This window comes from Ambystoma mexicanum, chromosome 6q, assembly GCF_040938575.1.
Source record: "Ambystoma mexicanum isolate Mex_15411 chromosome 6q, UKY_AmexF1_1, whole genome shotgun sequence".
Taxonomy (NCBI): domain Eukaryota; kingdom Metazoa; phylum Chordata; class Amphibia; order Caudata; family Ambystomatidae; genus Ambystoma; species Ambystoma mexicanum.
In genome coordinates, this window is record NC_090937.1 from 1,468,561,701 (window position 1) to 1,468,585,387 (window position 23,687).

Here is a 23,687-nt window from a genome sequence, read left to right on the forward strand (position 1 = left end):
TACACGGGTAGTAGACTGTTGGGCAATAATTGATGTAGTAACCCTGTGGGAGCCTACACAACCCTTGTCCTCTTGGTATTAGGTAACCCACCTATTGGTATAGGCCCGTACTACACAAGTTGATAGTATGACTGAGCAGCCAGCTTATCTCAAGAGGGTGAATGTGAGCTGTAGAGCATTAGCAATGAAATCCACAAATACAAGTAGGCTACTAAGAGAATAGGTAAGTAAAGTCAATTTCACTTTACTATTCTTCGGAACAGTAGTTTGCACAAGAAAAGGTATTTAAACCCTATGAGGAATCTAAAGGATTTCTCAGTGACACTGCACTGAAGGTGCTGTGTCACCGTACAAAAAGTAGATGCCAATGGGGTTAGTCAGACTCCAAAAATATAGGAAACACATAATCCAAATCGGGTCAAAACTAATGAGTGAGAAAAAGGACTCACTAACTCCAGGGTTAAAATTAAAAAGTCCTGAAGTCCAGCAAAGGAGCTGGGGGTCTCTAAGGTGGGAGGAATTAAGCAATAAAAATAAATTCTCCCAAACATATAGACCCTGTCAGTTATGCAGTGTGACTCCGCAAAGAAACCAACCAACCCTATTATCAGGATCCTTTTCGGAATAGAGGGATACAGATTCAAGGAACAGTATTTCTGATGCTTGTTAATCTGCTTAGAATCGCATGATGTGCATATAGTCCGACATCTTGTGGTAACCGCGGAGTATTGCATCTTGTGTTTCGAGTATCGAAAAGGGACGTCTACATGGGCGTGCATGTAACACTATCCCTAATGTGACGTGTAGTGTACCCAAAATCCCTCGCGCGTCAAGGTCCCTCAGATTGTTTCCTTCCCACCCAGTTTACTAGTCGCTTTATGCGGAGCTCTTCAAGAGACATTGCTATATTGTTTATCAACCTTTGGTTGTCTTAACTTACCGTCCCTTCTCTCAACGGCTGTTTCCTGATCTCTGCCAAAGCCTGCTACTACGGACCTTCGATGGCAGTTGATTCGGTTGGCGCTTCCGACCACATGGTTGGGCCTTCTTGTCGGCCTACGCAGTAGGGAGAGTGGGGTTGGGGTAGACATTTCCTTTTTAAGAATGCCTTTCCATTTCCTCTTTAATCCCTTGGTCTTGTCGTCGCTGTTATTCCTGCATCATGGACAGGACTCCATTTATATTTTGTCCTTCATGCAAGGCAAAATTCCCATGGAAAGAAACACCTTAAGTGTAATAGGTGTCTTTCCCTTAAACACAATGAGACGGCTTGTGCGGCTTGCAAACTCCTGCGTCCCAAGACCCTAAATGAGCGCCGTGTTAAGTGGTGGGCGTCCTGCGGAATGTCGCAGGCCGAGAGTCGTTCCCCTGCCACCGCAACCGCAAAGTGTGATGGAGGGCTTAGTGACGACCAGGGCTCAAATTCGGAGGCCATTGACCTCACGCCGGAGCACTCTCGCTCTGTATCATCCATCCCCAGCCCCACTAGGCATGACGTGAGTCCTACTATGGGGACTGTCCATCCCGGCGACAAGGCCGCACATTCTTCCCACACTAAAGACACAGCCCCTTGTCTGTCTTCGAAACAGTTGAAGCGTTCCATAGCGCCAACGGGTACACAGGATAGTTCAGCAGTGCCCACCGATCCTCATGATCGGCAGCCTTACCCTCAACCGCAGGTGCAGCATGCGTCGGGGCAGTCTAACTCAAAGTGCACTACCACCAATATTCAAGCGACCGTCAAGACGTATCAGAAGAAGGCGCCGACACCGCACAAGACCCCGGTTACGCCGAAAACCACGCAACTGCCGGCCCATTCCAAACACTTTCCTGTTACACCAAGTATTACCAAAAGCATCGCTAAGATCGTTTTGGCAGCAAATCAAGGAGAACAGTCGAAGGACTAGTTAAACTAAAGAGGGGCCTAAGGACGCGTCCAAAGACACGGCAGAACCATCGCAACCTCAAAGACTTTTCAGAGAGCCGTGTGTCTCTTTGACGTTAAACGAAAAATCTCGACGTTCTAGAGAAGATCAGCTAGAAGAGCCTTTTCCACCCCTGAACGACTCTGGCTCCTCATTATGGACCAGAGAGAAGTTCGAGGGGTGTATGAATAGGTTAGAGGGATTTGTGGATTTCTCAGACGTTCACACCCAAAAGGCATTCGAGAGGAGAGCCTTTTTACTCCTGTGGCAAAATTTCAAAAGACCTTTCATTCCTTTCAGGAGGAAGTCTTATGACCCTAGGTTTGCACATAAATTCATTTCGAAGTTCCATGTGAACCAGTCCATAGAACTACCAACCTTCTTCCAGAACCCCTCCAACATGGCGGAAAGAAGCATGCACACACTAGATGTACGCAGGGCAGTCCTGTTTTACCTGGAAAGAACTCGACCACTAAGGAGGACCTGTTTTTTGTTTCAGTGGCAGCGGGTAGAGAGGGAGACCCTGTTTCCAAATCTACTATCTCAAGGTCGATTGTCAAAGGCATCACACTCTGCTACACTCTTCCTAAGAGAGAACTGCCCTTCAAGCCTAGAGCACACTCTGCACGAGGTACAGGGCTGCCATAGCGTTTATTGCAAATGTTCCCCTAGAGTCCATTTGCAAAGCGGCTACCAGGAGTTCTGTACACACCTTTACAAAACACTATTGCCTAGACACTCATTCTTGGTCTGTTTCTCAGGTAGGACAAGCAGTACTAAGACATCTTTTCACTACTGTTCCTTCTCACAACCCACCTCTGGGTACTGCTTGCAAGTCTATGCACAGCATGTGATTCTAAGCAGATTAAAAAGCATCGGAAGACATGCATTACTTACCGTAAAAGCATTTCTGATTGTATCTGCTCAGATTCACATGCTGCGCCCATCCTTCCTCCCCGCTCTGATGGAAGGAACAAAGACGTCTACTGCTTTTTTCTCTTTTCTGTACTCTCGATAGTCATAAGGCTCCCTCACGGCAGAAAAAATACAATAGGAGGGACCTGGACGCATGAGGGATTCTGGGTACACAAGTCACGTTAGGGATAGTGTTACAGGCATGCCCATGTCGACATCCCCTTTCGATTCTCGAAAGACCAGATGCAATACTCTGCGGTTACCACTGGATGTCGGACTATATGCACAGCATGTGAATCTAAGCAGATACAATCAGAAATGATTTTACGGTAAGTAATTCCTGTCATACATATAACTAATTTGAGGAGAACAGTTATTCTAGGTGAGTAAGACCTTTCTGGTCTAATATACAATTAGTTGCTTTTTAGCTCAGTGGAACAGTCGAAGATGAGCAATAACTCTTTACACTAATTTAGGATTGCACCAGGCGGACCAAAGTACCGCTTTCTTTAACTAGTTTTGTGGGGCTGCAGGGCTGGGCAGCTAACGAACAGGGCATCACCCTTTGCCTTTGCCCTTATCTGACTCTCAGCCAAGACTGCCTTGAGATACTGGGAGATGTCCTTAATTCATTGTCATGTGGGATCTGATCACCAATCACTGGCTTGGGGAGGGCATGGGAGACAGATGCAGGGGGGGAAAGGCACAGCCTTTGCTGCAAATGGTTGTGAAAACAGGGAAAACATTGTAAAATGCTCCCAAATATGTGGAAGTTGCCCTGTCCTATGCGTTAAAAGCAAGCCTTGCTCTATTCATCTGCTAGTTCAAAGGGCAATGAGAGGATGACTGGACCCTGTGCCTTCCGGTCAAATGGGCACCAATCCCCTGTTTGGCAGAGGGTCCAGGGGAAGATTGGAGTAGAGTCGGGCGTGTAGGTGGTGGCAAGGGGGAATGGCGTGGATTGCGTTGTAAGCTGTGTGAGAAGAGGAAACTTTTTTTTTTATTTTAAGTGTTGGCATTCCCCTTGCCACCCCCCCAAAAGGTGAGTATATATGCTAACTGGAATTATTGGTGTTCGCTGGATCTCGTTGTAGCCCTAGACTACTCTCCTACCCCTGAGTCAAAGACTTTCTGCTCTTGCACATGGCACTATTGCTCTGCTGGGGAACTAACAGTGAACCCACTGCCTTCAATTTCTCCTCCCTTATACCGCCCCCAGATTTGGGCTTTTAAACAAAAGCATTTAAACCAAAAATAATACCAACTTTTTTTTGTTTATTCCTAGTAAATTTCTTTTCGAGTGCCATGAGAGTGGTAAGTGGATTCATTTTTTGGATTGCTTGTTTCCGTACTTTGTGGAAGTTTAGGGATTCATTGATGTTATGCTTGCTATTGCTATGGCCGACTATTTCAGATTTGTATTTATTTCTTGTATTTGTTCTTTATGATCCCAGTGCCTTGATCTTAAGGACATTGATCTTGCGTATAAGCTGCACCGGGTCCTGGAGACTGGTCAGAATTGGAAACTGCTCGGGGATCCACACAAGCAGAGTTCTTACTAGTAAGTAACTTGCAAAGCTTCGCTTGTGTTGTAATTTGATTGTTCCTCTGTGCATAGCTCGATATAATAATTCTGAGAACATGGCCGTGTTGGGGAGAATTTTCATTTTTGTGCCAATTCCCTTCAACCTGAGATTCCCAGAACTTCTGCTGGACTCGGATTTCTTTGTTGGGGGAGGAAGGATGGTTTAGGGACGGCACATTATAGATGTTATGTTAAAGGTACTTGTATAGCGTACCGTCACCAACGGAATTGGTCCCCCGGTTCTCTGGCGGATCTGTAAACCGGAAGGAGGAAGGCTAGGGTTAGTCGGGAGGAGGGGAGTGTGAGAGGTGGTGTGCTGTTGGCAGCTTCAGCTCGGTATACACAGAGTGCTGGACTTTGCAAGTATCGGATCGGGCGAGACCTCGTGTGATGTATGTGCAGTTTGTGTTGTTGATGCAGTGTGGTAAAGTGCGTGCGAATTGCTGGGAGAGAAATGGTTGTGGGAGTTTTGTGTGAGTTGAGTATCCAGAAAATTGAGGGTTGGGTTAGCGTGGTCTGTATCCTGATTCAGGTACTTCTGGTGCTGTTTGAGCTGTATTCCTGTTGGTGGGGATTGTTGCTGGTTCCTTATAAGCCTTCTTGCTGTGGTGGTGCTGCGCGGATCCATCTGTATCATAGTGAGTATTGTATGGAGTGATGGGTGTGTCTGAACCTTTTCTTCGGGTATGGAACTCTCTTATCTAATTTGACACTGGTCTGTTGAAGCTTTGAATGGTTCAGGGTCAGAGTGCTGTTGATGAGGCGTCCTAGTACACCTGTCTTGGTCAGCCTGTGTATTCAGTCGTTAGTTTCCTCCTATCACCACTATCTTTCAGTTAGTTATTTGGTTTCCGTGGGGTGACTTCCTTAGGGCTATTGTTTGGTTGTAGTTTGTGTGATGGCGCATTGTGCTTCCCGCTGTATCTTGATAAGCATTGTGTAATATGGGTGCTTATTTCTGTTTCTCACCCGCTGGAATGGAGCTCATGGTATGGGGTTTCCTATTCCCTTGCTATCTGCCGTGATTAGGTCTGTTGGGAAGGGCTTTAGTTTAGGGTCAGGGTCCTATTGATGAGTCGTCCTGGTGTTTGTCTTCGTCTTGCTATGTATTCAGTCTTTGGTCCTATTACGGCTGTCGCTCGGTATGTCGTGGGATATTTTCCTTAGGATTATTCTGTCGATTGCTTGGTGTGGATCAGGGTCTGTCTCTTCTTTCATCAATGTTTTAGTTGTGTGTGCGCCCCCCCTGTTGTCACGTCTTTCTAGTTATGACGTGAACAGCCTAGTTTTGAGTAGTTTCCTGAATAGTGGGTGGTTTCTTGTGTTGTGCATGTACTTTTGGAAGGTCGTTCCAGGTTTTCGGCACTTGGTGAGAGAAGGAAGATCCTCAGAGTTTTCTTTTGTTGTAGGGTTCCAGTTCCAGGCAGATGTCGATGCTTGATCTGAGCGTGCTTGCTGGTTGATGTAGACTCAGTTTGTCTCAGGAACTCTGTGCCTTGGTTGTGTCCTGCTCTGTGTGATGCACGTTGTTTTGAATTCTATTCGTGTTTTATTGGTAGCCAATGTAATGTTTTCAGCGCTGGTGTGGTGTGTTATCTTTGGGGTAGTTTCAGAAGCAGTCTGGCTTCCGCATTCTGTGTGCGTTGTAGTTTTTTTAAGTCGTTCAGGCATACCTAACTATAGGCTGTTGGCGTAGTCTACTCTGGACATGACGAGAGGGCGATGATGGTGGTTTTGTTGGCGAATGATAGGAACAGTAGGATCCTCTTTACCGCTCGGAGGAGAAAAAAACATTTCTTGAGAAGATAGTTTACTTGTGGCTCTAGCGTGAGATTGTCCATCAGGACCCCCAGCTTTTTTGCAATCGGTGAGGGTGCTTGGGGTTGTCAGAGTTCCCTTGACCAAGGGATGAAGTGGTTTCTCCTTCATATTTTGTAACAATCATTATTTCTGTTTTGCCTGGGTTGATTTTGAGGCAGTCGGAGTTGAACACATCGCAGAGGTAGTTTTCTAGCGTTCAGTTTCTTCGAGGTTGTCTTGTATTTTGAAGATTTGTGTATCATCGGCGTAGTTGTAGCAGGTGAGGCTGTGACGTTTGAGGATTCTGATAAGTAGATATAGGTATATGTTGAATAGTAGCGGGGAGAAGGATCCTTGTGGTACTCCACAGGTGGAATCTCTCGGGCTGGATTTGAAGGGTTTCATCCATACAGTTTCCGTTCTGTTGGGTTAGGATTTGTTATGCCATATATATCATTCCAAGTCTTCCTAATCTTGTTATGAGGGTGTTGTGATTAACTGTGTCGAATGCTGCTGATAGGTCTAGGGGTATCAAGGCAGTGCTGTTGTCAGTCTGCGTTCATTATTAGGTCGTCCCATATTGAGAGGAGAGCGGATTCCGTTCCTCTCATTGGTCTGAAGCCAACTTGTGCCTGGTCTAGTAGGCCGTGCTCTTCTATGAATTCTTGGGTCATTTTGTATATGTGCGTTTGGAGCAGCTTGGCTGTGTATGGGATGTTGGAGATGGGTCTGTAGTTGGAAGTAGTGGCCTGATGTATGCAGATTTGAAGGCTTGCGGCACTTTCCCAGTTGAGATTGAAAGGCTGAGGACGTTCCTCTGATGTTCCTTGGGCGTTCCTGGTTTAAGAATCAATTTGTATGTGTCTGGCGGGCAGAGGTCTTCGGGAGACCCTGAGTTATTGCTTTCATTCACCAGTTTGACTAATGTCTCCACTGATATTTCTGGAGTTCGGGTGTTTCTCCTGAGTGTAGGTGGGCCGTAGTCAGATCGGGTGGTCTGCTTTGTATGGTTTGTTGGATGTTGGAGATTTTGTTTTTGAAGTGGTATAGTTTCGTAGACAGAGTTGTTGTGCATCCCGGAGGATTTTTTATTTTATTTATGATTTTGAAGAGTTCTTTTTGGGTGTTGGTGCTTCAAAGATTCAGTTGTCCTAGTGTTTCCTCTTTGCTTTTTGGATTTCCTTTTTGTATGCGCAGTTGTGTTGTATGAATTTCAGCTTATTCGCAGCGTCGTTCTTTCTCCAATCAAGTTCTAGTCTTCGGTTTTTCCTTTTCATGGTGCTGAGTAGTGGGGTGAACCAATTTGCCATTGCCAGTTTAGAGGAGTGAAGGGTTTTTCTTTGGCAATGTGGTCTATAGTTGTTATAATCCAGAAGTGCAGCAGGGCTACTTTTTTGTCCAGGTCTTCTTCCATAAATGTTGGGTGTGGTTTGCTGAGCTCCAGGAGTTCAATTAGGTTGGAGTTTTTGATGGTTTTCCAGTTTCTTTTCATGGTGTTCAGTGTTTTGTCTGGTTGACTGTTTACTGGAGTGGTCATTATGATTACGGAGGGGATGATGTGGTTGCTCCAGAGTTTTTGAATTTAGTGTGCCGCGGTAAGGAGTTTGTTCGCGAAGATTGTGTCAAGTGTATGCCCTGTTGAGTGGGTTGCCCCTTTGACTAGTTGTTGTAGATTCATTGCTGCTAATTGGCTGGTTAGAGATTTTTGTATGGTTGTGGTTTCATCTTCGAACCAGATGTTGAAATCTCCAAGGACGATCAGGTGATTGTTTGATGGCTAGATGGTGATTGCTTCTGTGAAGGCGTCTACGAAGGTTGCATCGTAGGTTGGTGGTCTGTATTTCAGTATGAATTTCAGGTTTGTTTTGGGGCTTACTGATAGACGTATGATTATGGATTTGCATTTATCGATGTTAAGTGAGTCTTTCTTTTTGATATCCAGGTGTTCCTTGTAGATTGCCAGTCCCCCTCTTTTGGTTTTTCTGTGTGCTTGGATGCATTCAATGAACAATTAGCTGTGTAAGCGGGACTTTTTACCACTCATTCTTTTTAGCCTGACATGGGAATCCTGTTTTATTGCTACTCTAATTTATTTTTACTTTAATGGGGTCCTGCTTTCCTCCATGCATTTTCCCAAAATGGCCCTAGTTTTGTTTTTGTTTTTTAAACTTGATTTTTTTTATTGAAGCAATCAATTGTACATACCACAACAATGCATTATTGGTTCAATGCATTCAACTCCCTCTCCCTGCCCCTCTCGCCCCTACAACCAAACACTAAGTGGTTCTGTGCAATGTCTCTTCTAGGCCTCGTATCTCCACTGCCACCATGGAGATTTATCTCATCGAGGTGTTTTGTGGAATTTGACTTGAAGCCCAGTGTCATTCTGGTGGAGGGCTGTTCATGTTACCACCTCTTCCCTCATGCCACCATGTTGGTGAACCCCTGGTTCCCAGCTCCTTTCGATTTCCCCCAGCTGTCTCCCTCCCACCCCCATCTCTCCTTTCACTCCAACCTATGGAGGGTATGTTCTCCCTGCGCACGGTAGTGTACATCCCATGCCCAGTGGCTTATCGCCGGGCCCCAGTCTGCCATGAATGAGCTTATCTGGTTGTTCACCATTGCTGTCAGTTTTTCCATCAAGTATATAATCTCTTAATTTCTGCAGCCATTTGCCTATATTGGCAAGTGACCCGCTCTTCCATTTCTTTGCTAGGGTGACCCTAGTGGCCATGAACATAGCTTTCCATTTTTTCTGGTATCTATAAATGTCGGAATCCCTTGGAGGGGGGCGGGGGGTTGCGGGAGCCCCAGCAGCATCTGGAGGAGGTCCAAGGGAAGGTGGACCTCTTCTATAACCGGACATCAAGCCCTGGAGCTCTTGCCAGTACAATTGAACCTGCAGGCAGTGCCACCACATGTGCTCGGGAACCTATGTACCACATCCCCCTGGGACATAGTGGGGAAGATCCCGGAAACATTCGTGAAATTCTCAGGGGGTCCCTATGCCACCCTTGTAGGACCTTAAAGTGATGTTCCATGGCTGATGTGAAGAGATTCCCATGGAACATAAATGTAGGTTTTCCCCCAGGCCTCCCACCAGGTAGTCCCCATTTTTATTTTAAAGGTTTGCCTGTCTTTTGTGATCAATACCTTATACAGTCTTGACACTATTCCCCCTTCTCGACTCCGTGTCCAGTGTTTCAAATTATGTAAGTGGGTTTTTAAATTTGTCACCCCAGCACTGATTGGGATTGAGGATCCCTTTCAGTCGTAGATATTCGAATATGGAGATTTTATCCCCCTTGTGCGCTTTTGTTACCGCTGCATAATCCAAGAAGGCCTCTTCTCTGAACTGTCCCACCCTGTAGACCCCTCTTGCACCATGCCTGTTAGTTGCAGAATCCCTTGCCCCCCCAATCCGGTAAGTGGACCCCACACTATGTTTATCGTTAAGGGCCAGATGGATAAGCACTTGGTGTTCTTCCCTTCCCTCCAGAGCCCATAGTACCCCCAGACATGGGTGGTTCTTCAGCCTATTTGGTATTTCCCTATATGGTGCCCAAAGTAGATCCCTCACTTTGAGCCAGTGGGTGTCAATATCTTCTAAGTAGGTCGGAAATGTCCCCAGGTAGTCCCTCATATGTCTTAGTTGAGCTGTGCTCTAATGAAGAGCAAAGTCTGGGAGGCTGAATTCCCCTGCTCCCGGGAAGGGTGAGGATGGATCTTTTTAATACTCTGGGTCTTATTTTGCCCGACAAACCTGCACATTTTGCCATACCTGGACCTCAGTGAGTGTGTGTGCCTAATAAGTGCCTGGTGTTTGCTTTATTTTGCCCATTTGTGTCGGCCCGTGTCCCAGGAGCAAAACCCTTGCTTCCTTTCCCTCCCTGCACCCTCTTCCTGATTGCTCTGCCCTCCCGCCTCCTAACCCGCCCTACCCCTCCACCGCCTATTGGCTGTCCTGACTGGTCTTAACTGGCCCTCCAAGGGCAGCCCTCTTCTAAGGACCCTGAGGCAAACGACAGCTCCAGATTGTATCTGCAGGTATCCGCAGCAGAAGCAGGAAGCCAGCACCCACCAAAAAGTAAGTGTGGGGACTGTAGCAATTACTTCACGCCATACTACCCTACCACTCAACCCTACAAGCCCTACTGTTGTAAACTCTTGCATCTAAACTGTACTCAACAACTTTGAGCGCACCTGATTTGTTCCATTGAGTTGAATCTCACTTCTAGATAGTTTACACAAACCTCACAAATTTAGAAAGTGTGCCTGATAGCGTAACTGTGGTTCAGTTCGAAATTTAGAAAATGTGCCTGATAGCTTAACTGGAAACTGTGAATAAGCTCACCCTATGGTATAGTTGATTTTAGAAACTGAATAATCTCACCCTATAGTATAGTTTAACTTAGAAGGTGTGAATAACATCATCCTGTGGTATAATTGAACTTAGAAACTGTGAATAATATCATCCTGTTCTACAGCTGAATCAGAAAGTGTCCCTAACTGTGTCATAGGTAAGCTTAGAAAGTGTAAATAACGTCATCCTTGGTATAATTGAACTCAAAGTGTGGATAATCTCACCCTGTGGTATAGTTGATCTTGGGTGTGAATAATATCCTGTGGTACAGTTGAACTCAGAAAGTTGTCCCCAACTGTGGTATAGGTAAACTTAGAAAGTGTGAATAATATCCTGTGGTATAGCTGAACTTGTGCTTGGAAGGTGTGAATAATATCATCCTGTGGCATAGTTGAACTTGGAAAGTGTGAACAAAAGCATCCTACGCCAACTATAACATAGTTCAAACTTAGCCACGCCATGAGCCCACCCGGGCCACCATGGTCCGCCGAAAGACACTCACGCCCGCCTCCCATCCCCCCACCCCACTGCTCCCCCCCTCCCCAAACCATCCCACCCTCCTCCACAATTCACTCCGAATCCAACTCCCAAGACAGAACCAACCCATCCCAAACCAGCCAACCCGCCACCACATTCTCAGCCCACTTGCTGTCCACCAAGCCCCCAACCCCTATCCAAACACCAAGCCAGAGGAGCCCGATGGCGGGCTGACCATCCTAAGACCCCTGCTCCCCACATCCCCCTCCACTCCCCGCCCTCTCATCATGCCCGCACCTACAGCCCCTCCAACAGCCCTCCCAGGCGCAACCAGCCCCGCCACCACCCCCTCCCCATCAACTCCCCTAAATATTCTCCCCCGACCCCACTCCTTCCCCTCTCTAAAAATGGCACGTCTCGCCCTAGCAAGAACAGTAGCCGCATCCTTTTCACCCTCGACCATCCCCCCACCCTCACACTCCAACTGCAACAAAACCCTGGAAAGAAAACATACCTGGTCTTCCTCAATCTCATTACTCCTCGCCACTCCTGTCTCGACATACCACCTCAATCGCCCATTCTCGATCACCACCCCCCATCCCCCCCTGAATTCTCACCAACACAACTGGAACTCCTAACCCCCTACTCCCCACCTTTGAATCCCTTGACCCAAATCCAACCAACCTCACACACCCGTCCAACCCCACCCACCACCTCGACTGCCCGCCTGCTCTTCCCATCGACCATCCCCCCTGTCACTCCCCAGTTTCCACTCTCATCCCTCACCCACCCCTCCGACCCACTCTCCCACCCCTCCCAACCTCCACCTCTGCAACCTCCACATCATCCTCTTGTGCGGAAGTAAGATGCAACCTTTTTAATGCCCGATCTGTAGCAAGAAACTGACACAGCATCTTTGACCTCCTCACCTCAGACAAACCAGACCTAGTCTTTATCACAGAAACCTGGTTCTCTGACGACTTTGCCCCTTTCGCCAATGAAGCCTTCCCCTCATACTACTCCCTCATCCCACTTAACCGACCCTCTAGAGGAGGAGTAGCAATCACCTTCAAGTCACACTTCTCTGCCTCAATCACCGACAGCCAGCCAACCATCACTTCCTGCGAATCGTTTCTCGTCAAACTATCCCTCCCCCCTATGTTCTCCCACGGCTTCCTAATCATCTACAGACCTCCTGGCTAGGACAGACAATTCTCAAGCAACCTCTGTGATTCGATAGCCACCATCCAATTAAGCCATCTCACCCTCACTCTTTTAGGAGATTTCAATATCTGGCTCGACATCCCAACCAACCCTATGACCCACTCTCTGGTCGACTGCATAGATGCGATTAACCTCTGTACCCACATAAAAGGGCCAACTCACTGAAAAGGACACACCCTTGATGCCATCTTCAGCTCCCATGACTAGAAACATCTAAACCCCCCCCACCCCACAACTATCATCTGGTCCAATCACTTCATTGTCCCTTTCAACATTCGCTCACCCGCCCCCTCCCCGTTCCCCGAATCAGAACCTCCAAATCTACACAAATTCTGGAAGAAAGTAAAAATCCTTCTCGACCTAGCCGACGCGCTCTGTCTCCCCCTACCTCCACACACAATGTACGCTTAACCCCTGACGTGTTTGACACATGGCTCAAATACCTCATTAATCCCGCTCACGCCCACTTGCCAATCATCCGCTCGCCATGGCCCTTTTGCAAGATGGTTTACATCAGAACTGAAGACTGCAATACAACTATATAAATCCCTCGAACGCAAATGGCGGAAAGATAAAACCACCCTGAGCAGATCCACCTTAGCCCAGCACCATCGCCACTACAAAGCTGAAATCCGGAAAGCAAAAAAAGCCCACTACAACTCTCAAATCCTCAACTGTGGAAACCCCAGCCAAGAACTCCACAAAATCATCTCTGAGTTCACCAAACCATCATTCTTTACCACCCAATCGACCCCTTCTCAATCACTCTGCGACTCACTCTCTCTCTCCACTTCTACACCACTGCTCTCGAAAGAAAAAAACTCCCTAATCAACAAACTGGCCCTCCTGCACCCACCGCACAATCCTCCCACCGTAACCGCCAACCCTCCAACTACAGCCCACCCGACTTTCGACTCGTTCACACCAATATCAACTGACCAATTTACCAAACTTCTCTCCGCCTGGAAACCATCCGGCTCCCCGCTAGACCCCTGCCCAGCCTCAACCCTCAAAGAAATACTCGCAAAATCCTGCGCAGGAGAATACACGAGAACCATCATAAACAAGTTCTTCTCCTTGGGAATTTTTCCTGATGCGTTCAAAACTGCTCATGTCAAACCCCTCCTAGAAAACGGTGCCTCGACCCCAAAAACTCCAGCCCCATCTCAAACACCAGGTTCCTTGCTAAACTCATCGATCGAACCGCTTACTACCAACTAAATGCCTTTGTCGAAGCCAACAATCTCCTAGACCCCGCTCAATCAGGTTTCAGACATCGACACGGAACCACCCTGACCTCAATCTGGGATGACCTTAAAAACACTGTAGACTGTGCGGGATGCACTGCACTAATCCTTGACCTATCTGCCGCCTTAGACACAATCAACCGACCGCCTTCACTCCCTAGGATTCTGTGGAAACGCTCTCAAGTGGATAGCATCCTTCCTTAACAATAGGAAACAAATAGCCCTCCTCTCCTCCTTTGTCTCTGCCACCCGACCAGTCAATAAAGGAGTTCCACAAGGAGCGTGCCTTTCAACCCTCCTGTTCAACCTCTACATGTCCACCCTCCCACGAATAATCCACTCGCATAATATCCTGTGCTACTACGCTGACGACACCCAACTAATCCTAAAACTCCTTAACTCAAAACCCAACTGCCAGCCCGACCTCTCTGCCTGCTACTTGACATTGATCACTGGATGACTACAAACCACCTCCTTTTAAACCCCACCAAAACTTAAATCATGGTGTGTGGCAACACCAAACTTCTTCCTCTACTGCGGCCATCATCCATGGGCAATCCCCCGACAACCTCAACTTCAGTAAAAAACCTTGGATGCACTCTCGACTCTGACCTAACCCTCTCGCACCAAGTCAACAACGTCTCTAAGTCCTGCCACTACCACCTCAAATTTCTTAGGCACATTGTTCCTCTCCTTTCCCTACACTTGCCACGGTCCAATCAATTGTAATGTCAAGACTTGACTATGCCAACTCCCTCTACCTCGGATTCCAAGCATACCATCTGACTAAACTACAAAAAGCACAAAAAGCTGTAGCCAAACTACGACTAGCACTTGGCCCAAGAGATCACACCTCCCCAGCTCTCACAACTCTCCACTGGCTCCCGGTTGGACGAAGGGTGACCTACAAAATCTTATGCATCTCTCACCGGGCAATGTATAAAACCGGACCTCAATACCTTCAGGACAAGCTAAAACCCTACCATCCATCGCGCACTCTAAGATCAAGCTCTGCCCGCCTCCTACTGATACCAAACACCAACTCAGTCAAGTTAGGTGGATCATCATTCTCAGCCTTGGCCCCCACTCTGTGGAACTCACTTCCACCCCACATTCGACTCACCGAAGACCTCGTGTCTTTCCGCAAATTACTGAAAACGTGGCTCTTAGCTTAAAGTCGACTCTTAGCACAAACAGAACAACCACAATAAACAGAAACCCAAGGTTGTTGAATCAAAAATAACAATCCAGCATAGAGACCGATCTAACAAACAGAAAACTAAATGGGCCAATGTAAATAAAACTGATAAACTTAGTAGAACGGATGAAGTGGATGAAACGGATGTATGAAGCGGATGGAACGGACGAAGCGGATGGAACAGATGGAATATATAGTACAGATGGAGTGCTCGATCTGAAGCGCCTAACTGATAACCACCATATTACACTACCATGCTTACTCTCTGCTATACACCAACCTTCAACTAGAACACCGATACTATGACCCATTCGGTATAACTGTCCTCATACGAACACCCGCCTCGTACTCCTCATCCTAATTAAACACAGCAAGCTGAGCACACACCGCTCAGGCCCAACGCAGCCACAAATCCGCCTGGGCGGCATCTCTCCAGAATTAACATATATCTGACCTCCCAACCACGACACCTACTGCTAAGAAGCGGCTATCGTGCCGCACCGGCTGCACACATATCCGGTGCACACACGCACCTTATGACTTTCGCTCTGACTTGAACTACGGTTCCCGAGGGTGTTCAACCTACCAGTGCTTTGAGATCATACCAATGATACATAAGGCGCTATATAAATGCCAAGTAACATAACATAACTACATTTAAGGTCGCAAAAATAAGCTTCCAGGATTTTCATAGGTAGGGCCATAAATGGGTACAAGAGACGCAGGAGTTTGTACATTTTTAGCGCTGTCATTCGCCCGTACCACAAGAGTATTTGAGCTCCAACAGCGGGTTAGGTCCGTTTTAATGGCCGTAAGGAGAGGGTCATAGTTGACTGTTGCCAGATTCCTGGGTATCTGGAACCCCAGATAGGTAATCCCAGATTGTTCATCTCTTATTCCTAACATACGGTTTCTCTTATCAATACCCCAGTTTGTCATCGGCAAACGAGGAAAGTTTGAACTCAACTTCTCCTCTTTGGATCCCCTGTATTCCCTGATATTTTCTTATGGCTATCGCCAGGGGTTCAATTGTAAGTGCGTACAGTGGGGGGAGGGCGATGCAGGGGGACCCGTCTCATGCCTCTAGTCAGCTGGAAAGGGGCAGTCCATTCCCCATTGACCTGGACCTGTGTGTGTGGTGACCTATATAGTGCACCCACCCATTTCCGGATGTTCTCCCCTATTCCCATTCTTCTCCAGGAGGATAACCATCTACTTCCACTCCACCCTATCAAAAGCCTTCTGAGTTTAATGAAAGGCATGCATCTAGGTCGACGACCTGGGCGTTGTGCATTAGGTTTAGTGTCTTCCTAATGTTGTCTGAGCCTTATCGCCCTCTAATGAAGCGGACCTGGTCCCCGTGGGCCAGAGATGGTAAAACTCCCTCAAGCCTCTTCCCCAACAACTTAATCAGGATTTGAACATCTGATTTTAACATCTGTGTTGAGTAGGGAGATGGGCCGGTAAGATGAGCATTGTGTCAGATCGTTGCCCTCTTTCGGGAGCACCACTAGAATGGCCCTATCATTGACTAGGCAATCTTCCCCCTAAGGATGTCTTCCTGTCTCTCTCTGCTTCTCCCTTTTTCTTTGGGAACTCATCCAAATTAAAACTCCACAGATGGTGGCCTTGAATGCATCCCATAGGGTGTGTGAGCCTACCTCCCGTTATCATTGAGTTCAAAGTATTCTAATGTTTGTTAATCTGTTTAGAATCACATGCTGTGCATATGGGCCGACATCCAGTGGTAACTGCGGAGTATTGCATCTTGTCTTTCGAGAATCGAATGGGGACGTCGACGTGGCCGTGCCTGTAACACTATCCTTACGTGACGTGTAGTGTACCCAAGATCCCTTGCGCGTTGAGGTCGTTCAGATTTTCTTCCGCCCAGCATACTGGTCGCCTTATGCAGCGCTCAACAAATACATTGCTTATTGTCCCCTCAACCTTTGGTCGAATAGTTACATAAAATAATTCAGATCACCCTATTCGGCCCTTATTTTGACGGATGTTCCAGCTCTCCGCCGAAGACCTTCAGAACTTCGACGGACAGTGATCCAGTCGGCGCTGCAGACCACGTGGCCGGGCCTTCCGCCGGCCAACACAGTAGGGAGAGTGAGGTTGGGGTGGACATTTCTGTACAATCTGAGAATGCCTTTTCCTTTCCTTTCTTTTTCCCTTTTGGTCTTCGTCACTCTACCCATCCACAGCTATGGAGAGGACTCCATTTAGGTTTTGCCCTAATTGTAAGAGCTAATTCCCTTGGAAAGATGAGCACAGATGGTGTAACCGGTGTTTGCCCCTCGATCACAAGAAATATGGGCGGCTTGTAAACTCCTCAATCTTAAGACATCAAAGGAGCGTAGAGTCAAGCGGTGGACGGCCTACGGTATGTCGAAGGCCGAGCTTAACCCTGCACCGCAGCCACCGAATGTGACAACGGCGAGAGTGACTACCAGACCTCCGAACCGGAGGCTGTTGACCTTTCGACTGAACGCTCGCGTTCCGCATCGTCCTGTCCCCGGCTCCACTAGGCACAGCTTAGGCACTGCTATAAGGAAGTCACACCCAGGCGACAAAGACTAACTATATACATAGTATTAAACACACAACCCCAAGTCAATCTTCGGCCAAGTCGAAGAAGACTTCAGCGCACACCAGAAGTTCCGGCGGCTCCTGCTGACTGTCCGGGTCAGCAGCCCTCCTCACAGCCGCATATGCGCCTAGCGACCGGGCCATCAAAGACAAAGGGCGCTACCACTAATATACAAGGTTCCGTCGAGACGCATCACAAGAAGGCGTCCGGCGACGATAGGGTTCTGGTTCCACCAAAGACGGCACCGCCGAAAAAGGCTGCTGCCAAAGAAAAGGCCAGGGCTCTGACGAAAAAGACTCCCTTGCAATCGCAGGCTGAAGCTACCCGCCTCCCACCTCCGGAGGACGTTGCCGAAAGCTTAGCTAGGATTGTTTCCGCCGATTCTCAGTAACGGCCGTCCAGGGATGCTCCGAGGCCTACGGAAAAGGCCAATGATCCGCCGAGGTCCAAGGATGGCCTAAGGGGAGTACCGGAACCCTCCCATAAGTCGGAAGAGAGGCACAGGGACGGCACACCTCTGTCAGTCCCTCAGGAGTTCTCGGAGGGCGAAGGACTATCTTCGACGTTGAGACAAATTTCAATGTTTATTTTACGATGGATGAGCGTGTTCAGGACCCTTTTCCACCTCTAGACCATTCTAGGCCTTCGGTTTGGACTAGAAAAATTTGAGAACTGCATGGAAAGGCTGGACAGGTTTGTTACCCGTTCAGAACAACCCACACCAAGGAGGTCCCGGAATGAGAGCCCTGTGGACCCCATAGCAAAATTCCCAAGGCTTTTTGACCCCTCTTTGGAAGAGGACATATATAACTACAAACTGACACATATAACTATGACCTAACTGAAGAGGACATTCCTGCAGACACTCAGGATGAGGAATTCATCAACCCTGAGGACATGCATGATCAGAGGGCTGGGAGGAGAACCCAGATGTGGGTGACCCTCAACCATGGCAATCTCCAGATCCAAAAGATCCTGATGCCCTGTCTCTGGATTCTCCCCAGTCCACCCCCACTAAACAACAACCATCGCCAGTGGATGATAAATTGACGTTCAACATAATGTTGCGTAAAGCAGCTGAACATTTTAAAATTGCAACAGATAAAGCTGTCCCTGAACCTGACTTCGTGGAGAAAGTCCTCAAGGAGAAGCCGCCCCACTTATCAACATCTGCTCTCACAAGAGGTGTTAAGTCAAGACTAAAACTCTTTCGTCCTTCTGCCTTGCACCCTCTGTATATCAGAGGTCACTCCACCCCAGATTCTCTGGTGGTAAATACTACAAGAAAGAGGGCAGGGGTCCCTTTGTCAACCGGCGAGCACCCCCTGATAAAGAAGGTAAACATCTCTACACCCTTGGGAAAAGGATCACTGTCGCAGCAGCGTTTTCAACACGCATTGCCAACAACACGACCCTGTTGGCCAGCTACGCCGATGCTCAGTGGGCTTCATTTCAGGAAGGCATACAGGAGGATCCCGAACCTCTACGTACTCGTCTCCTCACCACTGTCACTGAGGGCAGACAGGTGAACCAAAGCATGCTTAAAAATACTTTGGATTCTGCTGAAACGGCTGGTTGATCCCTGGCTCAGGGCACACTCCTGAAGAGACATGCGTGGCTACGGAACTCTGGATTCAAGCCAGAGACGCAGGTGTCACTGATAAACCCGTGGAAGAATCCAACCAGTTTGGGAAGGCAGTCGATGAGGCCCTCAAGACCGCAAAAAAGGAGTATAAACACCCTGAAAAGACTGGATCAAATTACACAGACTCTATACAAGACGAGTTTCTGGGTCCAAACGGCTTTTTTGTGGCCAACTCTTCCCTCAGCAATACTCCTCGGGGAAACAATTGGAACTCTCCACAGGGAACAGTGGATATGCCACCCTGTATCCCCAAAGGGGTCGGGTCTCTTCAAAATGACCCGAAGATCTGGGTCCCCTCCCATGCCTCCCCAGTCAGGGGCCGGCTAACATCATTCCTTCAGGCATGGGAGGGAATTACTACAGACCAGTGGGTGCTAAAGACCGTGGCCCACAGGTACTGTATAGAGTTCAACCGGTCCCCAACATTCAGACCTCCTCGAGCAAGACGACTGACACCAGACCATCTGTGCATACTTCTTCAGGAAGTGGAGACACTACAAGAGAAAGGAGCCTTAGAAATCGTACCTCTGTCACAGGTAAAAGAAGGTATTTATTCAGTGTACTTCCTTGTACCCAAAAAGGATCTAACCATGCGCCCTGTTTAAGATCTGCGCCCAGGGAACAAATTTGTAAAACCGCAAAAGTTCTGCATGGTCAATCTTCAGGAAGTAATTCCACTGCTATCACAGGGGGATTACATGGCAACACTGGACATGAAAGATGCATACTTTCATATTTCAATGGTGCCAGCGCACAGAAAATACCTCAAATTTATTTTAGCATTATCAGTTCAAGGTACTACCCTTCGGCATAGCGTCTGCACCAAGGGTATTTACAAAGGTACTAGCGGTGGCAGAAGCACATCTGTGCAGGCAATCCACCCCGGTCTATCCTTACCTCAACGACTGGCTCATAACAGGGGACTCTTAAGTCTGTCAAATACCCAAAAGACGATAGAGAATCCCAGACTGAATAAAAGATCTATCAACAAGAAAAAATCCAGCCTAGACCCCAGTCAGGTCAAACAGTTCCTAGGGGCTCTAATTCGAACAAAGGACGGCCTTGTCTTCCCCTCAGAGGCTTCAAAACATGTTTCAAGTCCCTCAGTATGTAGCCAGTCGAGAGGTGACGTTAGGCAAAGCTATGCGACTGCTAGGAATGATGGCGTCATGTATCTACTTGGTTCCTCACGTGCGCCTGCACCCAATGCAAGAATGGCTAAACAGCCAGTGATGTCAAGCCAGCAGGCAGTGGGATGATCTAGTGGTTGTCTCGCCGGCCCTTGTTCTTTCGCTACAGTGGTGGTCAAGGGACAACCTCTTGAAGGGGAAATCCGTCACCACCCCCGCAGTGGAAGCCACTCTAACTACAGATGTCTCTCTCAGGGTGGGGAGCTCACCTGCTTCAACCAACTGCGAACAGAGTTTGGTCATCAGACATAGCAGCCAACCACATAAACCTGTTGGCAGTGTTCAAAGCACTAAAATCTTTCCAGATGGTGGCATCCCTGGCGAAGGCCGTTGATGCAGGTTCACAGGAATCGGCCTCCAAAGCGAGAGTTTCCCTGTCGGCCAGGAGGGAGTCCTCTTTTCTGCCCGTAGAGAAGCAGCCGGTGAAGACTATGCCGGTCATCTCCCCGAGACGTCTCCCCTGATTGAGAAGAGGGGGGGGACACGGTAGTCCTGCAAGGCACTGACTTCTCCTAGGAGGAGCTTGCTGTTCTTAAGACAGTCGTGGATGAAAAGTCTGTCGCCAGGCCCTACGGGATGGACCCCGACGAGGCAGATGTGGAGAGTAGCGAAGACACCGAAGAGGAGCAGGGCGTTGAGGATCCGGAGGACACTACGCTACTGCCGCCGTCCCTTCCGCAGCAGCCCCTGCTACCTCTGGCGGACATTTCGGTGGACATCCTTCAGGCTTTGCACACACTGTGCTCAGATTCAGACAAGGATGCCCCTGCCACCGGCAGGAGACCCCGCAACAGCTGGGCCATCGGGAGAACCCCCGCACAAGAGTTCACCCTCCTCCCTACCATCCATCGCTTCCTCCCCTCCACCGAGGGATGAGACGGAACTGGATGGGACGGGTACGGACAACGGCGGCGTGGATCTCCCGTCCCCGCCACCCAGAGCCTCGCCACCCGACGAGATTTTCTTGTTTCACGCCATGATCTCGAGGGCCTCAGAGTTGTTCCAACTGGCTCCCGAGGAGGAGGGCTTCCTGTACTAGCGCAGGGAAGACAAGAGGAAGGCTGTGCTGTCTATCCCGTTGTTGGACGACATTTGGGACGACAAACTGTCCCTCATGAAGAACCTGTCCTCGGCCCTGGCGGAGAGGGACTGGTACGAGAAAAAGTATAGGGTGCCGGACTCTGCACCCAAGTGCTTGAGATCACAGCCTTCCACGAATTCGGTGGTCACGTGGCAGCTAGGAAGAAGTCTGCGGGTTCGTCTGCGTCAACGTCCTATGCCCCTCCTCCCCCGCCCCAGTCAGCGAGGGATAGAAGCTGGACTCCATGGGAAGACGAGTAATCTCGTTGGCAGCGACCACCATCAAGGCAGCTAACGCCCTCTCCATTGTGGCTCGTTGCGACAGGGAGCTCTGGTTCAAGATCGCTCCCCTCATGGACTTCCTCACCGATGACAAGAGAGCGGAAGCGCTGGAGATTCTGCAGGAAGGCAAGGTGGCATCGGACCATGCCATCACGATGGCCACGGACATCGCCGACACAGGGTTCCGCCAGATGGGCAACAGTGTTTGCCTTCGTCGGCGGGGTTGGTTGAAGGCCACTAACTTCCGCCAGGATGTGCAGTCGAGAGTGTTGGACATGCCCTTGGACAGGGATAACTTGGCAAGACGAGTCTCGGGCCATCAAGGCGGATACTGAGGCGGCACGCGCTTTGGGTACGCTTCAGCAGTGATGGCCGTCCTTTCGGACCTCCGGAGGAAAGTCCCAGGGTTCTTCCAAAGGCTTTGGTGGCTTTGCGTCATCCAACCGTCCCGCTTTTCGACCCAGGAAGCCTACAGGTGCCGCAGCAAGCCCGGAGGTGGTCGGCGTCGTAGAGTTCCCCAACGCGGCTCCTCCATGGCGAAGCAGGATTGAACCGGCTGGGACGTCGGGGCCCCGATCTGCGCACCCCGGTTGGAGGCCAGCTGGTGAACTTCGTTGGCGTATGGAAGACCATCTCCACCGACCGTTGGGTGCTGGACGCGCTGGCCCAGGAACACTCGGGAATTCTAACTGAAGTGTCTGCCTATACCACCCGTAGCCAGACAGGAAAACAACGTCCCCCAGCTTCTGCTGGAGGTGCAGGCCATGCTGAGGAAGGGCGCGATAGAACTCGTCCCAAAGAGGCTCCGGGGCTCGCATGTACTCTCGGTACTTACTCGTCAAGAGGTTGGAGGCCCATCTTGGACCTCTGCCGCTTGAACAAGTATATCAGATCCCAGAAGTTCTGGATGGTCACCCAGCTGGAGGAAGGGGATTTCCTGTTGTCGTCGGACCTGGAGGATGCTTACTTTCACATCCCCATCCACACAGGACACCGCAAGTTTCTGCGCTTCGTGGTTCAAGGGCAGCACTATCAGTTCAAGGCCCTCCCCTTCGGACTAAAGTCGGCGACAAGGGTCTTCGCCAAGTGCCTGGCGCCAGTGGCGGCGCAACTGCGTCCGCAAGGGATCCATGTTTACCCCTACCTGGACAACAAGCTCATCTAAGCGAAGCTCACACGACGGAAACCGTCCAGCTGCTGATGGAGCTGGGGTTCTCGGTGAACTATGCAAAGTCTTGCTATGTGCCATCACCAGACGCACTGTTTCTGGGGTCTCAACTCAACACAGTGTCCTGCCTGGTGTCTCCGTCGGAGGAGAGGCTAGCGGGCATCCTGTGCAAGGTGCAACGGCTGTTGACACTGAAGATCGCAAGGGTAAGGTCCATAAAATCCCTTCTCGGAATGTCATGCGCATACCTCGTTTGACTGTGCAGGCTGCGGATGATGCCACTGCAAGAGTACCTCGACACCCGTTGGATCCAGGTATCGGGAAGTTTCGCGGTCAAGATCCCTCTCGACGACGTCGAGCAATAAGGTGGTGGGGGTGTCCGCATCTGTCAGCGGGCACAGACTTCCAGATCCCACCTCATTAGGAGGCGGTCACGACGGACGCCTCCCTGGAAGGATGGGGCGCGCACATCGGAAGTCTCCACGCAAGAGGCCTGTGGCTGCCGGAGAAGTCGTTGCGTATCAACATTCTGGAGCTACGGGCAGTATTTTGGGCCCTCAAGTCCTTCCGTCCCTCAAGGGCAAGGTGGTACGGGTCTTCACTGACAACACCACCAAAATGTTCTACATCCGGAAGCAGGGGTGCACCAGATCCCCAACACAATCAAAAGGCTCAGGACCTATGGCACTGGGCCGTGGCCCAGGGGATTCCTCGTCCCATTTCACCTGGCGGGAGTGAAGAACATCATTGCCGACTCCCTCAGCAGGGAGCTGCGCTCGTACCACGAGTGGGAGCTGCGGCAGGATCAAGTGGATCTTCTGTTCTGATGATGGGGCAATCCCCACATTGATCTGTTTGCAACGGTGGCGAACACCAAGTGCCGGAGGTTCGCCAGCAGGTTTCCCCAGCCGGGGAGCATGGGGATGCATTCTTTCCCCTGGGATGGCCTGTTTATTTATGCGTTCCCTCCGTTGATGTTGTGACTCATCAAT

General features: G+C 49.3%; 1 protein-coding gene across 1 annotated transcript in view; it reads left to right on the plus strand.

The window, feature by feature from the left end:
* The window catches only part of PTCD3 (pentatricopeptide repeat domain 3), a 310,551-nt gene that overhangs the window by 83,899 nt on the left and 202,965 nt on the right, over positions 1-23,687 (plus strand). Inside the window, exons 16-17 of the mRNA XM_069632175.1 lie at positions 4,126-4,154; positions 4,295-4,401. Of these exons, the coding sequence (XP_069488276.1) occupies positions 4,126-4,154; positions 4,295-4,401 (136 nt within the window). The remainder of the gene's footprint in view (positions 1-4,125; positions 4,155-4,294; positions 4,402-23,687) is intronic.